Here is a 13,402-nt window from a genome sequence, read left to right as displayed (position 1 = left end):
CATGAAGCCTCTCACCCCTCACCATGGCGATCCTTTTGTTAGTACAGGCAATGCCCCCCTCTCCAAGAATCTTTTCAACTCTGTTGCCTTATTGTTCAATTAATACTTTTCAATCTCGATGCACGACTGTATCCTGGAGTTGGTAGGCTCTCTATGTACTGATTCTGAGCGTGTGGATTCTCTTTCAAATTTCTGATGTGGCGCCTGGGTGCTAGAGCTGTGGAATGGGTGGTTTCCTGAGCAGAACGGAGAGTTACGATCTGTAGAGTAACTTAGGTTCTACGCCATGGCCGTCACTGGGCGGCAATTTTCTTAACACCTGTGAGAAGGAATGGCCTTCTAAATAAACGGTGGAAGGTCTCTGCACAAAGTGTGCAATGTGTTGAGCAGCTCCACGCTGGATAAACATGCTAGTTGATAGCAATCTTATTGAAAACCATCCTTGTAGGGGACATTTTTAACTCGAAAGCTTCTGTTGGTTATACATTCGAGTTACGCTGTATTTGCTTCTTTGGTTGAGACTGTTCGCTATCTATAGCTAGTCTTTTACAATAAGAAGCTTGATTAGCATAAACTTTACCTTAATCGAGTAAATCGAACAGCAATGTCTAGGACCAAATGGATTCACATGGCCCAAGTTTCACACAGGCTTTGTCTCCCTAGCACACAGTGGTAAGCTGCTGAAGTTATGGCTCAGATTTCATGGACTCAGACTTAGACCTGCAATGTAAAGTCATAGCTATATAAACTCTTCCCATATAGGTGTTCTCGGAAGCCCCTCGGAGAAGTCCTTAAATCCTCACCACATGCATAGTTATTTTCTGTGCCAGCTTTTCGCCACTATGGCAAAATGCCTGAGATAAGCATGAAGAAAGAAAGAAGGCTTTATTTGGCTAAGAGTCTCAGGATTCATAGCCCATGACTGAGCAGCCCAACTGCTTTGGGTCAGTGTCCGGGAAGAACGTCACAGTTTTAAGTCCTTATCCATTTTTAGTTTGTTTTTGCATATGGTCTGAGGTCCAGTTTTGTCCTTTTAAATGTGGCGACCAAGTTTTCTCAGCTCCATGATTCATTGAAGACATCGTCTTTTCCACTCATTGATTCTTCTTAACACCTTTGACAAAACTCAGTTGACCATATGTGCTTGGATCTATTTCGATGCTCGGTCATCGGTTCTGCTGGTGTCTGTGTGTTTGATGCCAGGGCCACACTGCTGTTGTTTGTGCTTTTGCAATAGAATTTTAAATCAGGAAGTGTGAGTTTTCCAACTTTATTTTTATTTCTTGTAATTGCTTATCTACTTAGGGCTTGGGGATTCTTTTTTTCTATTTCTGTAAAGATTCTGTTGAGATGTTGATAGGTATTTCATCAACCCTGTATAATATTTGGGGTAATAAAGACATTTTAACAGTATTAATTATTTTTACCCATAATTCTGGAGTATCTTTTTCCATTCATTTGAATCCTCTTTCATTTCTTTCATAGATTATTAAAATTTCTGGTGTATAAGTCTTTTATCTTCTTGATGAAATTTATCCCTAAATCAGTTTTTATTTTCCCGTCATCTTAAAGTGGATTTACTTCTTTTGAAATACCTCATCATTTATGTATAGAAATGCCACCAGTTTCTGTTCACCAATTTTCTCATTTATGAATAAAGACAGTTTTATTTCTTCCTCCCCAGCCAGTCCACTTTTATTTCTGTTTTCTTTCTTTCTGCATTGTCTAAGACTTCCTATATGGGGTTAAAAAGCCATAGTGGGAAGAGACACCTTTGCTTTCCCTCTGATGTCAGTGGGATCTGTGTTGATCTCATCTCTCAACTTCCTAGACTCAGTGGTAGTTCCTTTGGTAGAGTCGTCTGGGCTGCCTTTGACCACGTCATCTCCAGATGGAGATAATTTTACTTCTTCCATTCAGATTGGGATCATTTCTATTCATTTCTTTCTTTCATTTTTTATTCTCGAAAGATGATATTTTTACCTGTAGGACTGTGTTTAGTAGAAATGTCAAGATAGACATCCTTGTCTGTCGTGGAGTTTAGAGGAAACACTGTCTTCCCCCCCTCCCCCCTCCCGAGTATGTTAACTATGGATTTCCCATAGACGCTATAGCTAAACTGTGGAGAGTTTTTATAATTAAAAATGCTGTTGAATTTTATGGAATGCTTTTTATTATTTAATTGGGATGATGGTGAGAATCTCCCCCTTTGGTCTATTAATAGAATGTCTTATTGATTGACTTGCAGAGGTTGAAACAGCCTTGCATGCCAGAGACAAATCTCTCTTGATCATAATTTATAAATTTTATGTTGAATTCAGTTTATTAATGTCTCCTTGAAGGTTTTTACATTATTATTGATCAGAGATGATAGCCTGTTGTTTTCTTCAATGTCTTTGTCTGACTTAAAGTGACAGAATCTGTAAAACGTGTGTGCGGTGTTCCTTGTAGCTGTAACTCTTGCAGGTGCTAAAGACGTGTGAGCATTGTTTTTCTTTGAAACCTTTTAATTCAGCTGTGAAACCACCCAATCCTGGGGCTCCTTTGTTATGAGATTTTAATTACTATTTTAATCTCTTTTTTCCCTTCTCCTCCCCACATAATATACTTGAGAATTTTCTGCAGTTGCTTATAATTGTTAAAGCAATATGTTTTTTTTTTGCCCTGTAGCTTTTATAGTCTTTTTTTAAACTAATTTCTGTCCTGAAGTTGACTTTTTCCTTCTTGTTGCTAACTGTGGAGATTCCTCCTCCCCCCTTCTCCTTCCTTCCCTTTTCCACTTCCTCCTCTGCTTCCTCCCCCTCATCCTCCTCCCCTCTTCCTCCTCTTCATCCTTGAGGCACTATGTCAGGCTGTTGCTGGGACAGGGATCTTTCTTCTGTTAAGTGTAGGCATCTATTGCTCTAAAACCTGTGCTTGGAGCTGCTTTCAGTTTTGGTGGGAAGTTTTCCCACTGTTACCAGTTTCGAGATACTTTTCTATCATTCATTTTGTTTTCTTTGACCCGTTGGTTGTTTGGGCACACATTAATGTCCACCCATTTGCTTTGGGAGTCTTTGTGTTGTTGTTTACCCTAAAATGAGGAGTTGCGGTATAAGGTCTGATACATCCTGCAAGTGGTTGCAGTAGCTTGAGATTCCAGGCTGGGGGTATTCAGAGGGGCTATAGAGCCATAGTTCTGTACTCTGGGTCCCACAGACTTGTAACTGGGATGATTGGGCACAGCACACTCTCTAAGGCATAGTTTAATACATATTGGCTACAAGTTGTTGATGGCACCGAGGCACACCCCAGCAGCTTAGACCTAGAGCCATGGGATATAGTCTGTGCCTCTGTCTGGGCTAGGGGGAGGTGCACAGCATACAACAGCCTGCTTCCCGCGCACAGGTGTAACTGGGGATCCTCAGTTACAGGCCCTGAGTTGAGGCCACGTGGTAGTGTCACTAGACCCTAAAGTGATGGTACCCAGCAAGCACAGAGCTGTGGCTGGAAGCTCGGGGCCCAAGGAGCAGGACAATGTTTTCTCCACGATGCAGCACAACAGGCGGCTTCAACAGTTCACATGTCAGGGGTTCAGTGCCCAGGGAGCAGTGCTGCAGCTACTTGCTCTGGAGGGCAGGTAGTGACAGGTCACTGTTTCCTTAACTGAGCTGCACCAACAGCTCAACCCCAAGTAATACAGATGCTTGGCTCAACCGGACACTGGGTCCCTGGGAGGCAGGGCACCAAGTCAGCTCAGGTGGGTGCATAGTGCTGACTTCTCAGGAGTAGCTCAGCAGGGGGCCCTACAGAGGTCCTCTGTGGTGAGGACTTCATTTGACCCAGCTGGTGAAGGTGTGAGCACAGCTCTCCTGACTACCATCCCTGTGGGAAGGAGTGTGTCTAAGCTATCTTGACTAGAGTTCTAGGCAGCGATGCTGGGGCTAGGTGAGCCCTTCCTCCCACTAAGTGTTTGCCCTGAATGTTTATGCTCTGGCACTATCATTTAGTTGGTTATTTTTTTAAATCAAAATATAGTTGTTTACTTGTGGCCTTGACTGTCTTTCAGGGTACACAGGGTAGGGGCTTCTAGTCAGCCACCTTGCTGGTTCCAGTTGTCATTAGCCTTTATTGAATACTGTCATAACGAGGTTTTACGTGTTTATTTGTCTGGCTGAATCATGGGTTCCTTAAGTATATTCAAACTCTCTTAACTGAGTCAGTCAGGGCTCCACAAATGTTCCTTAAATGAGCAGCCACACTCCTAATGAGATGATTAGCTCACTGGACACGAAGAGCCAAGCAGTCCCTTAGTGAGCTCAGATCGCCTCTGCATGGAGCGGGAAGCCATTTGAGCTGTGACAATGGCTGGAGCCTAGTGCTCCAGCGATGTCTAAAACTGAGTACTTTCTCTTTGTCCGTTTCTGTGGAATTGACTTTAGCTATTCCTCCATGGAACATCTAGATAGACACAGGGTCAACACAGACTGCTATCTATCAGGTACAGATTATAGAATATTATGGAACCCAAGGCACATTTAGTGGCTGATAATTCTGTCTAGTAATGATGCTACCATGTGCCATTCATTATTTTACAGTAGGGACAGACACATTCTTCTACAAAGGGTGAGGTAAATTCTTGTGAGCTTTGCTATAACACCTATGAACAACTAGATGATAGCACTCTGTTTATGAGAACAGGAAGTGAACCCAGTTTGCCCTTCATGACCCTGGTTTGTTTGCACCTATTCTAAAGCGGTATGTGTTCTTGAAGAATTACTGACCAGGCATGGAGGCACGTGCCTTTAATCCAGACATCAGGAGGCAGAGGCAAGTAGATCTCTGAGTTTGAAGACCGTCAGAGGTTCACAGTGAGATTCCAGCTCAAAAAGCTTATTCATAATTAAATATGTTCTTTGGCTTGGGGGTCATATTTCAATGATTGCCACATGTTCAGTGCATGGGTTCCATCCCCAGCAGTGGAAAACATTAATGTGTTAATTATTCCTCTCTCTTCCTACCCTTTTATCTAATAAAAGGATTACCTTCTTTTGAAAACAAGACTGTTTTTCTTAGTCGTTTTAAAAGATATGCAGCCGGGCGGTGGTGGCGCACGCCTTTAATCCCAGCACTCGGGAGGCAGAGGCAGGCGGATCTCTGTGAGTTCGAGACCAGCCTGGTCTACAAGAGCTAGTTCCAGGACAGGCTCCAAAGCTACAGAGAAACCCTGTCTCGAAAAACAAACAAACAAACAAAAAAAGATATGCATGGCCAGGACAGGCAGGAGCTGGGATCTGTGTTCATACAAGATAACTACGTGGAAAAGTGATCCAGACCCATCTCAGGTGTGTTCAGCTCTGCCTCCTCACCAGCTCTTCCTGCTGCTCCCCAATCAGTCCTCCAGGGCACTGGGAACCCATACCGTTGCTCCGTCCAGGTAGCCTGACACTGGGGCCGTGGCAGCAAGCTTCTCCATGCTTCCCTTCCTGTCACTCCAGTCTTGACCTAGTGGTGACTGGCATCCTGAAAACTCTTCAGAGCCTTCTGAGTCCCCTCTAGAATGCTCAGCCTAGCCTGCAGCTGGCAATGGTTGGTACCTACCCTTTCTTCACCTGCCTTTTCAGCTGTTTTTGTTCCAAGTCAAGGCATCATCCTGAAGCTGAACAGACCACCGTTTCCTGGCTGTCTGCTTTACTCCCCCATGATTTGAGACCTGTGCCAGTCTGGCTAGCAGTTCTGCTGACTTTCTTTCCACAAGATTGCAAAGATATCGATTGCAAGCAACGCATACGTCATGGCTTCCTCCAGTCGTATGGACTCTTTTTTTTTAAAAAAAAAAAAAGCCGCAGATATTTATCTACAGCTATATCCCACATGTGGATGATGTGGAGCATGGGGCAGCAGTGGTGAAATGCTGTGTCATGCTATTTGATTTGGGATCTTTTCCTGACACAGAGTCTTATGGAGAGCCAGGAGTGTGTGCCTTTGGCCATGCGCATTGATTAGCAAGACTTCCCATAAGGGACTTCATAGTTTAATCATCTGGGGGGGACATTTGTAGATTCCATAGTTGCACATTGCCTACTTGCTAAAATTTCTTTGTAAATCTCCAAGTCAATATTCCTGGTGTTTTTCATGGTAACTTAAGAACTATGCACAGGGTGGGGGAAACTTTTGAGACCCTAATGCATGGGTTCCCCACTGAGATGTCACAGGGTGAATGCTGCCTTCTGTGCTTTTGAATGTTTTATGCTTTCTGTCCGTAATTTCACTTTCATCTAAAAGACTTATGTATTTATTATGTAAAAACACTCTGCCTCTGTGTGTGCCTGCGTGCCAGAAGAGGGCACCAGATCTCATTATAGATGGCTGTGAACCACCATGTGGTTGCTGGGAATTGAACTCAGGACCTCTGGAAGAACAGTCAGTGTTCTTAACCACTGAGCCATCTCTCCAGCTCGATTTCACTGTTTCAAATGATTCCCCAGCCTGTCACTGAAGTGCTTTCTGATAGAACGGAGCACAAAGAGGATGCACGGTGCCTCGTGGAGAAAATAGGGGATCTAGAGAAGCTTCATTCAGGTATGAGTTAATGTGCTTTTGGCTGCAAGTTCAATGTCAATGCATCAATAGTATGATGCAGCCAGAGAGAAGGAGGAATGTGCCCTCTGCAAGTGAAGCCTCTCCTGAGATGATGCAGGGCACATCTACAGGTCCCGATGGAGCTATGAAAAGGCGAAGAGGCTGAGTCTGTAGAATCCTCAGCTGCTGAGCAGTTAAAGAGGAGAACAGTGGGCAGTGTGCTGGGAGACTGACCATCAGACATCTGCTGCCGTATCTCTCAGGGCCGGGGAATTATTGAACACTCCTGATAGGATTTTATCATAAAGACATATTGTATAAACATCATTATTTATTAAAAATTGGATATTTAATAAGGTGCTTTTCAATAGAAACTTTGCTTAAAATTCCCATAGAGGTTCCCAGGAATACAAACTGTGTGTTCTTGTCTGCCAGCCACGGCTCAGTGTCCCGTTGTACTATATAATGTGTCACTGCCATGAATTATCAGAGCTGACTGCATTTGGTCACAGCCTAGTCCAAATGGAATCCATCTTCCCCTTCCTGTGGTTCCCTCAGGTACACCATCTCGGCTAAGTGTCTGTTAGGACTGGGCCTCAACCTCCCTCCTGCGACACCCCTGCATGGTATCCTTTGAAGGGAGTTAAATGTGGTCAGATACTCCCCCAGTCCCCTCCTTTCACAGCTCCTATCCCTGTTCATTTTGCCCTGTTTTATTTATAAATTGTCTGGAGCTGGAACATGGCAGCCCATCATTTCCAAATGAACAACTTAATTGGTCCCAGGTATGAAAAGAAACAATTATGTCACCATCTCTCTTCCTGAAGCCAGACGTAAGTCCCATGGAAAAAATAAATAAAAAAACGTTTTGTGCTGACAGTGACCAGCTTCCCACACAGTCTGCTGAGCTGAATTGTCCCTCTCTAAGGGACTCTGCAGGGACATGGTCTTGAGGAGGACCCCGCCCATCTGAATAGGAAACACAGCCATAGGGAAGCCAGAGATCGCCCCAGCCTTCCAGATGGGGTGCTCCAGGGATGAAATGGCATCTCACCTAGTCAGAGTTCATGCATGGGGAGGATTCAGGGAGCAGGGCAGGATCTCGCTGGAGTAAGTACAGGAAGGGAAAAACACAAGCCATTCCTTCGGGTCAATTCTTGCCTCCGAAATGCCCTGGGCCTTGTTATCAATAACCAAGAGAGTGGTTCCACATAGCAACTGCCAAGTTCCCAGAGGAAACCTTTCTAGAAAGTTCTGCTGTTGCTAAGTGACTATTTGGGCTGTGTCTGCATTTCTCTACTTATTGGAAATACCGATGTCTTTTCCTTCAGTGATCCTAGGTACAAATAGCAGAGATGGGAGGCAATGACTGTAGCATGCCACTGTGCTATACAGGGGATTTTGTATGTATTAGAAACACTTGGGACTTCAGTGCAAGTTCATAGCATCATTTTCTATTATAGGGATTGCCAGTGTGCAGAAACTTGCTACAAAGGACTATGTGTGCAGATAGCATGCCAGATCACTGGTCACAAAGCCATTTTCTCCTGATCCCCTCTCCTTGTTTCTATTCCCAGGCCTCATTATGTGCGATGTCAGATGCACACAAACAGACACACTAGAACAGCCCATCATGGCCAGGACAGAAGTGCCAAGGGAGGTGTTTGCATGAATCCCATCCTTGGAGTTAGAAGCACTTGCTCAGCTGCCAACTACAAATAGCCCCATGCTGCAAAGCAATGCTAATTAGTATGCCATTAAAAAAAAAGGGAAGAAAACCACCACCCACAACCAAATAGCCACACGCAAACCTGAAGTCCTGCCCTGACAGCCAGAATGAGGCATGGCCCTCTAATGCAGCCTTAATCCACTTTGTTTGGCAGAGAGAGCAAGCTCACCATGCTCCTGAGAGAGTCTCTGGGGAACGTGAACTGTCGCACTACCATGATCGCACACATCTCGGCCGCAGCCGGCAGCTACGCGGAGACCCTGTCCACCATCCAGATTGCATCAAGGGTCTTGAGGATGAAGAAGAAGAAGACTAAGGTAAGGGACTCTTCGTGGGAGGGAGAATACGTTGGGGATAAGAAGAGAATCACGAAAGCCCATCAGCATCACCGTTCGCTGAGCACCAGGGACTGTGCAAATGTGGCAGCTGCAGCCAGCATCTCAGAAGAGAAAAGCCTTCTGACCAACACAGGAGAAAGTTGAGTCTCCTTTTCATGGTTGATGCTGTCCTGGGTTATCCACCCTGATGCCTGCCTGATAGGGACTATTTTAAGAGATTGCCACTGCAAGATGAAAACTGTTTGAAAGGTAGGAAGGAACCAGTCTTCTCCGTGGCCCTACATGGGTGAGGGCTGCATTCAGTGAGCTGGCTCCAGAGAGGATGGTTAATGCCCACTCATGTGGTTCTGCTACCCCTGAATGTTCAGGAGCCTTTGGGCTGTGGGTTCTCACATTAATCTGCTGGATTCTGCATTGTGCTGAGTTGATAGATGTTGGTAGGTTCGCTTCCTTTGGCAGAAGCAAAGCCAGGACAGCTTGAAAAAAAAAAAAAACATTTATGGGCCAACTAGTGATGCTTGGGACTTTCTCCTTCCTTCTCCTTTATGTATTCTTTTTATGTATATACAAGGCAAGTGAGTCTTCATGGTCAGTGGTCTGAGGCAGGGGAATAGCCTTGAGGAAGTCAGGTGGTGCCTGGATAGGTCACCACCTTTCCCGAGCAAGCTAATTCACCAGTGTGCAAGTGGGGACACATGCCCATGGCATGGAACTTGAAAGTGTCCTGGCACAGTCCAGTGAATACTGCCCCTCCGCGGGGGGATCTTCAAGAGCCTAGGGCCAGTTAGCAGCTTGCACCTGCCATATGACACAGGCTCGCTAGGAGGGAGGGCTGTCTTGAGAGAACTCCCCGTTAACGGTTCTCCTGCCCACACTGCAGTACACATCGAGTTCCTCGGGGGGAGAAAGCTCCTGTGAAGAGGGCAGAATGCGCAGGCCTACCCAGCTGAGACCCTTCCATGCCCGGGCTTCAGTGGATCCGGAATTCCCTCTCGCCCCGCTGTCCAGTGACCCTGACTACTCCTCCAGCAGCGAGCAGTCCTGCGACACTGTCATCTACATCGGTCCCAACGGCACGGCCCTGTCTGACAAGGAGCTTACTGACAACGAGGGCCCCCCAGACTTTGTGCCCATCGTGCCAGCCTTACAGAAGACTAGGGGTGACAGCCGCCCTGTGGAGGCAACAGAGGCTGCAGCCAACAAGTCGGAAAGGGATTGTCTGAAGTGCAATACCTTTGCCGAGCTGCAAGAAAGATTAGATTGCATTGACGGCAGTGAAGAACCCAACAAGTTTCCCTTCGAAGAGCTGCCTATCCAGTTTGGGTCAGAGCAGGCAGGTAGATGTGTTTCCTTAAGCCAAGCCGCGGGGCCAGATACACTCTCTGAGTCTGATAAGGAAGATAACGGGTCAGACAATGGCCAGCTGACCACCGACAGGGAAAGCACGGAGCTTCCAGCCTCCAAGGTGCAGCAGAGCCGGTCCCCTGTGCCTACTGTGACACAGAGCGGCAGCCCTAGTCCCGCCTCACCTCGGAGCATCCCGGGCAGCAGTAGCCAGCACAGTACCTCTCAGCTCACACAGAGTTCCAGTCTCCAGAGCAGCCGGGAGAGTCTGAACTCATGTGGCTTTGTGGAGGGCAAACCCAGACCCATGGGCTCCCCACGGCTAGGCGTTGCCAGCCTGTCCAAGACCTCAGAGTACAAACCCCCCAGCTCTCCCTCCCAGAGATGCAAAGTCTACACCCAGAAGGGGGTCCTGCCTTCCTCTGCCCCACCACCTTCCCTGAGCAAGGACTCTGGCATGGCCTCCAGCGAGTCCTTGCTTCAGCCTGACATCCGTACTCCCCCGGTTGGAATGAGTCCCCAGGTTTTAAAGAAATCCATGTCTGCTGGGAGTGAAGGGTTTCCCGGAACCCTGGTTGAAGATGGGCACCAGGAAGGTCCTCCTGCAGACTCCAAGAAGGAGATTCTGAGCACCACGATGGTGACCGTGCAGCAGCCACTGGAACTGAACGGGGAGGATGAGCTGGTGTTTACACTGGTGGAGGAGCTGACCATCAGCGGGGTGCTTGACAGTGGCCGCCCCACCAGCATCATCAGCTTCAACAGCGACTGCTCCGTTCAGGCCCTGGCCTCGGGCTCCCGGCCCGTCAGCATCATCAGCAGCATCAGTGAAGACCTGGAATGTTACTCCAGCATGGCCCCTGTTTCGGAGGTGAGCATCACACAGTTCCTGCCACTCCCCAAGCTGGGCCTGGATGAGAAGACGCGGGAAGCAGGCAGCCGGCGTTCTTCCATCAGTTCCTGGCTAAGTGAGATGAGCACGGGCAGCGATGGGGAGCAGTCTTGCCACAGCTTCATAGCGCAGACGTGCTTCGGGCATGGGGAAGCCATGGCAGAACCCCCGGCCGCGGAGTTCGTCAGCACCATCCAGAACACCGCTGTGGTATGCAGAGAGAAGCCCGAGGTAGGCCCTGACAATCTTCTCATCTTGTCTGAGACGGGGGAAGAATCTGTCAACAAAGCCACACCCATCAAAGGCTGCAAAATCTCCACCCTGGGCAAGGCCATGGTCACCATCTCCAACACGGCCAACCTGAGCAGCTGTGAAGGCTACATCCCCATGAAGACCAACATCACGGTCTACCCCTGCATTGCCATGAGCCCCCGAAATGTGCAAGAGTCTGAGTCCTCCACTGCCACCCCAAAGGAAGCCCCCAAAACAGCCCAGTCCCAGGAAAGCAAGGAAGCCAATGCAAGGAGAGAGATGAAGTTTGAGGATCCCTGGCTAAAACGAGAAGAAGAGGTGAAAAAGGAGAGCGCTTACCCGGATGAGGAAGGGGTGAGGGGCGAGGCCGTCACAAGCTCCCTGATGACTGAAGGTAAGTCAGAACAGGAGCCGAATGACAGGCCCAGCTCCGGGGACAGGCTGAGCAGCAGCAGCGGAGAGGCGTCTACCTGGCAGGTGACTGACAACATCAGAAGAGTTGTGGATGGCTGTGAGATGGCCCTGCCTGGCCTGGGGACCCAAAGTCCTATACATTCCAACAAAAACCTCAAGTCAAGCAGCCTCCCAAGGGCATTTCAGAAAGCTGACAGGCATGAGGCGTTGGACAGCTTCTACCATTGCCTGGCGGACAGCAATGGTTTCAGCGGGGCTCTGAGTATCCAGTCCTCGAAGACAACACTGGAGAGGAAGGTAGCATCACCCAAGCATTGTCTCTTGGCACGGCCCAAAGGGACACCACCTCTGCCTCCTGTCCGCAAATCTAGCTTGGATCAGAAGAACAGGGCCAGCCCTCAACACAGTGGGAGCAGCAGCAGCAGCACCGGCAGCCCACTGAACCAGCCGGCTACCTTCTTGGCTTGCTTCCCTGATGAGTCCAACAGCAAGACCAAGGATGCCAGTAGCAGCAGTAAGCTCTTCAGCGCCAAGCTGGAGCAGCTGGCCAGCAGAACCAACTCTCTTGGCAGGACAACAGTCAGCCACTATGAATGCTTGTCCCTGGAAAGGGCAGAAAGTCTGTCATCCGTCAGCTCCCGCATGCACGCCAGCAAAGATAGCACCATGCCTCGCACCGGCAGGAGCCTGGGTCGCAGCACAGGGGCCTCACCACCCAGCTGTGGCATCACCCAGTCTGCAGGGGCCTCTCCCAAGGCCAGCCAGTCTAAGATCTCAGCAGTGAGCAAGCTCCTGCTGGCCAGTCCCAAATCTCGCAGCCTGTCCACCTCGACCACCAAAACCCTCAGCTTCTCTACCAAGTCCCTGCCACAGTCTGTGGGCCAGAGCTCCAACCTGCCACCCAGTGGGAAGCACATGTCCTGGTCCACGCAGTCGCTCAGCAGAAGCCGGGGCTCTGGGCTGGCTTCCAAACTGCCCCTGAGAGCCGTCAATGGACGCATTTCCGAGCTGCTGCAGGGCAGTGCTGGCCCCAGGGGCTCACAGCTGCGGGCAGAGGCAGAGGAGCGCAGTGGAGCTCCCACGGAGGACAAGCCTGCGGCCGCCCACCTTCTGCCCTCACCCTACAGCAAGATCACCCCTCCCCGGAAGCCTCACCGCTGCAGCAGTGGGCATGGCAGTGACAACAGCAGCGTCCTAAGTGGGGAGCTGCCGCCTGCAATGGGGAAGACGACCTTGTTCTACCACAGCGGCGGCAGCAGTGGCTATGAGAGTATGATGCGGGACAGCGAGGCCACGGGCAGCGCATCCTCGGCCCAGGACTCCATGAGTGAGAACAGCAGCTCCGTCGGAGGGAGGTGCAGGAGCCTCAAGACCCCAAAGAAGCGGTCCAATTCAGGTAGGTACCAGGCATGGGCTACGAGGACAGAGGCATCAGGCTTCTGGGATGGAAGCAAGGTTCATCTCCCTTGCTCTTGACCAGCCGTGGGAGTGTGTCCAGGTACTGGGACTGGAGTCTTGGGCTCCCTTTCCTCAGTGTCCTGCCGCCTGGGACCTTGACTGAGGACATAATCCCCAGAGACTTTCCTGAGGCCTGGGTATTGGGGGATGCTAGCTGTGGGGGTGTCAGGAGGGAGCTCATTCTTGCTTGTTCTGTTTTCTGTAACTTCTGCCTTCACGTGCACGTGTTTCTACTCAAAGGCTGAGACTACTGCTGTCTAGAACCTTCTGAGGGGTCAGAGCCCCTGCCCTTCTGACTACAGAAGCCCCTATGTGAGGCTGGTGGCCTCCAAGACCTTGCAGATGCCCCTCCTGGAGATATAGGGCACGCTATTTCATCAAACGGGGGTGGGAGAGGGCTAGTCTCCACTTGCA

The 13,402-nt window shown here is 49.0% G+C and overlaps 1 protein-coding gene across 1 annotated transcript in view; it reads left to right on the top strand.

Annotated features, from left to right (window-relative positions):
• Kif26b (kinesin family member 26B) overlaps positions 1 to 13,402 on the top strand; it is a 403,437-nt gene that overhangs the window by 380,067 nt on the left and 9,968 nt on the right. The window contains 2 exon segments of the mRNA XM_038349915.1: positions 8,445 to 8,607; positions 9,509 to 12,926. Coding sequence (XP_038205843.1) covers positions 8,445 to 8,607; positions 9,509 to 12,926 — 3,581 coding nt within the window.

Source organism: Arvicola amphibius, chromosome 12, assembly GCF_903992535.2.
Source record: "Arvicola amphibius chromosome 12, mArvAmp1.2, whole genome shotgun sequence".
NCBI lineage: Eukaryota > Metazoa > Chordata > Mammalia > Rodentia > Cricetidae > Arvicola > Arvicola amphibius.
The sequence above is the reverse complement of the archived record's forward strand: the minus strand, read 5'-3'. Positions and strand labels throughout refer to the sequence as shown.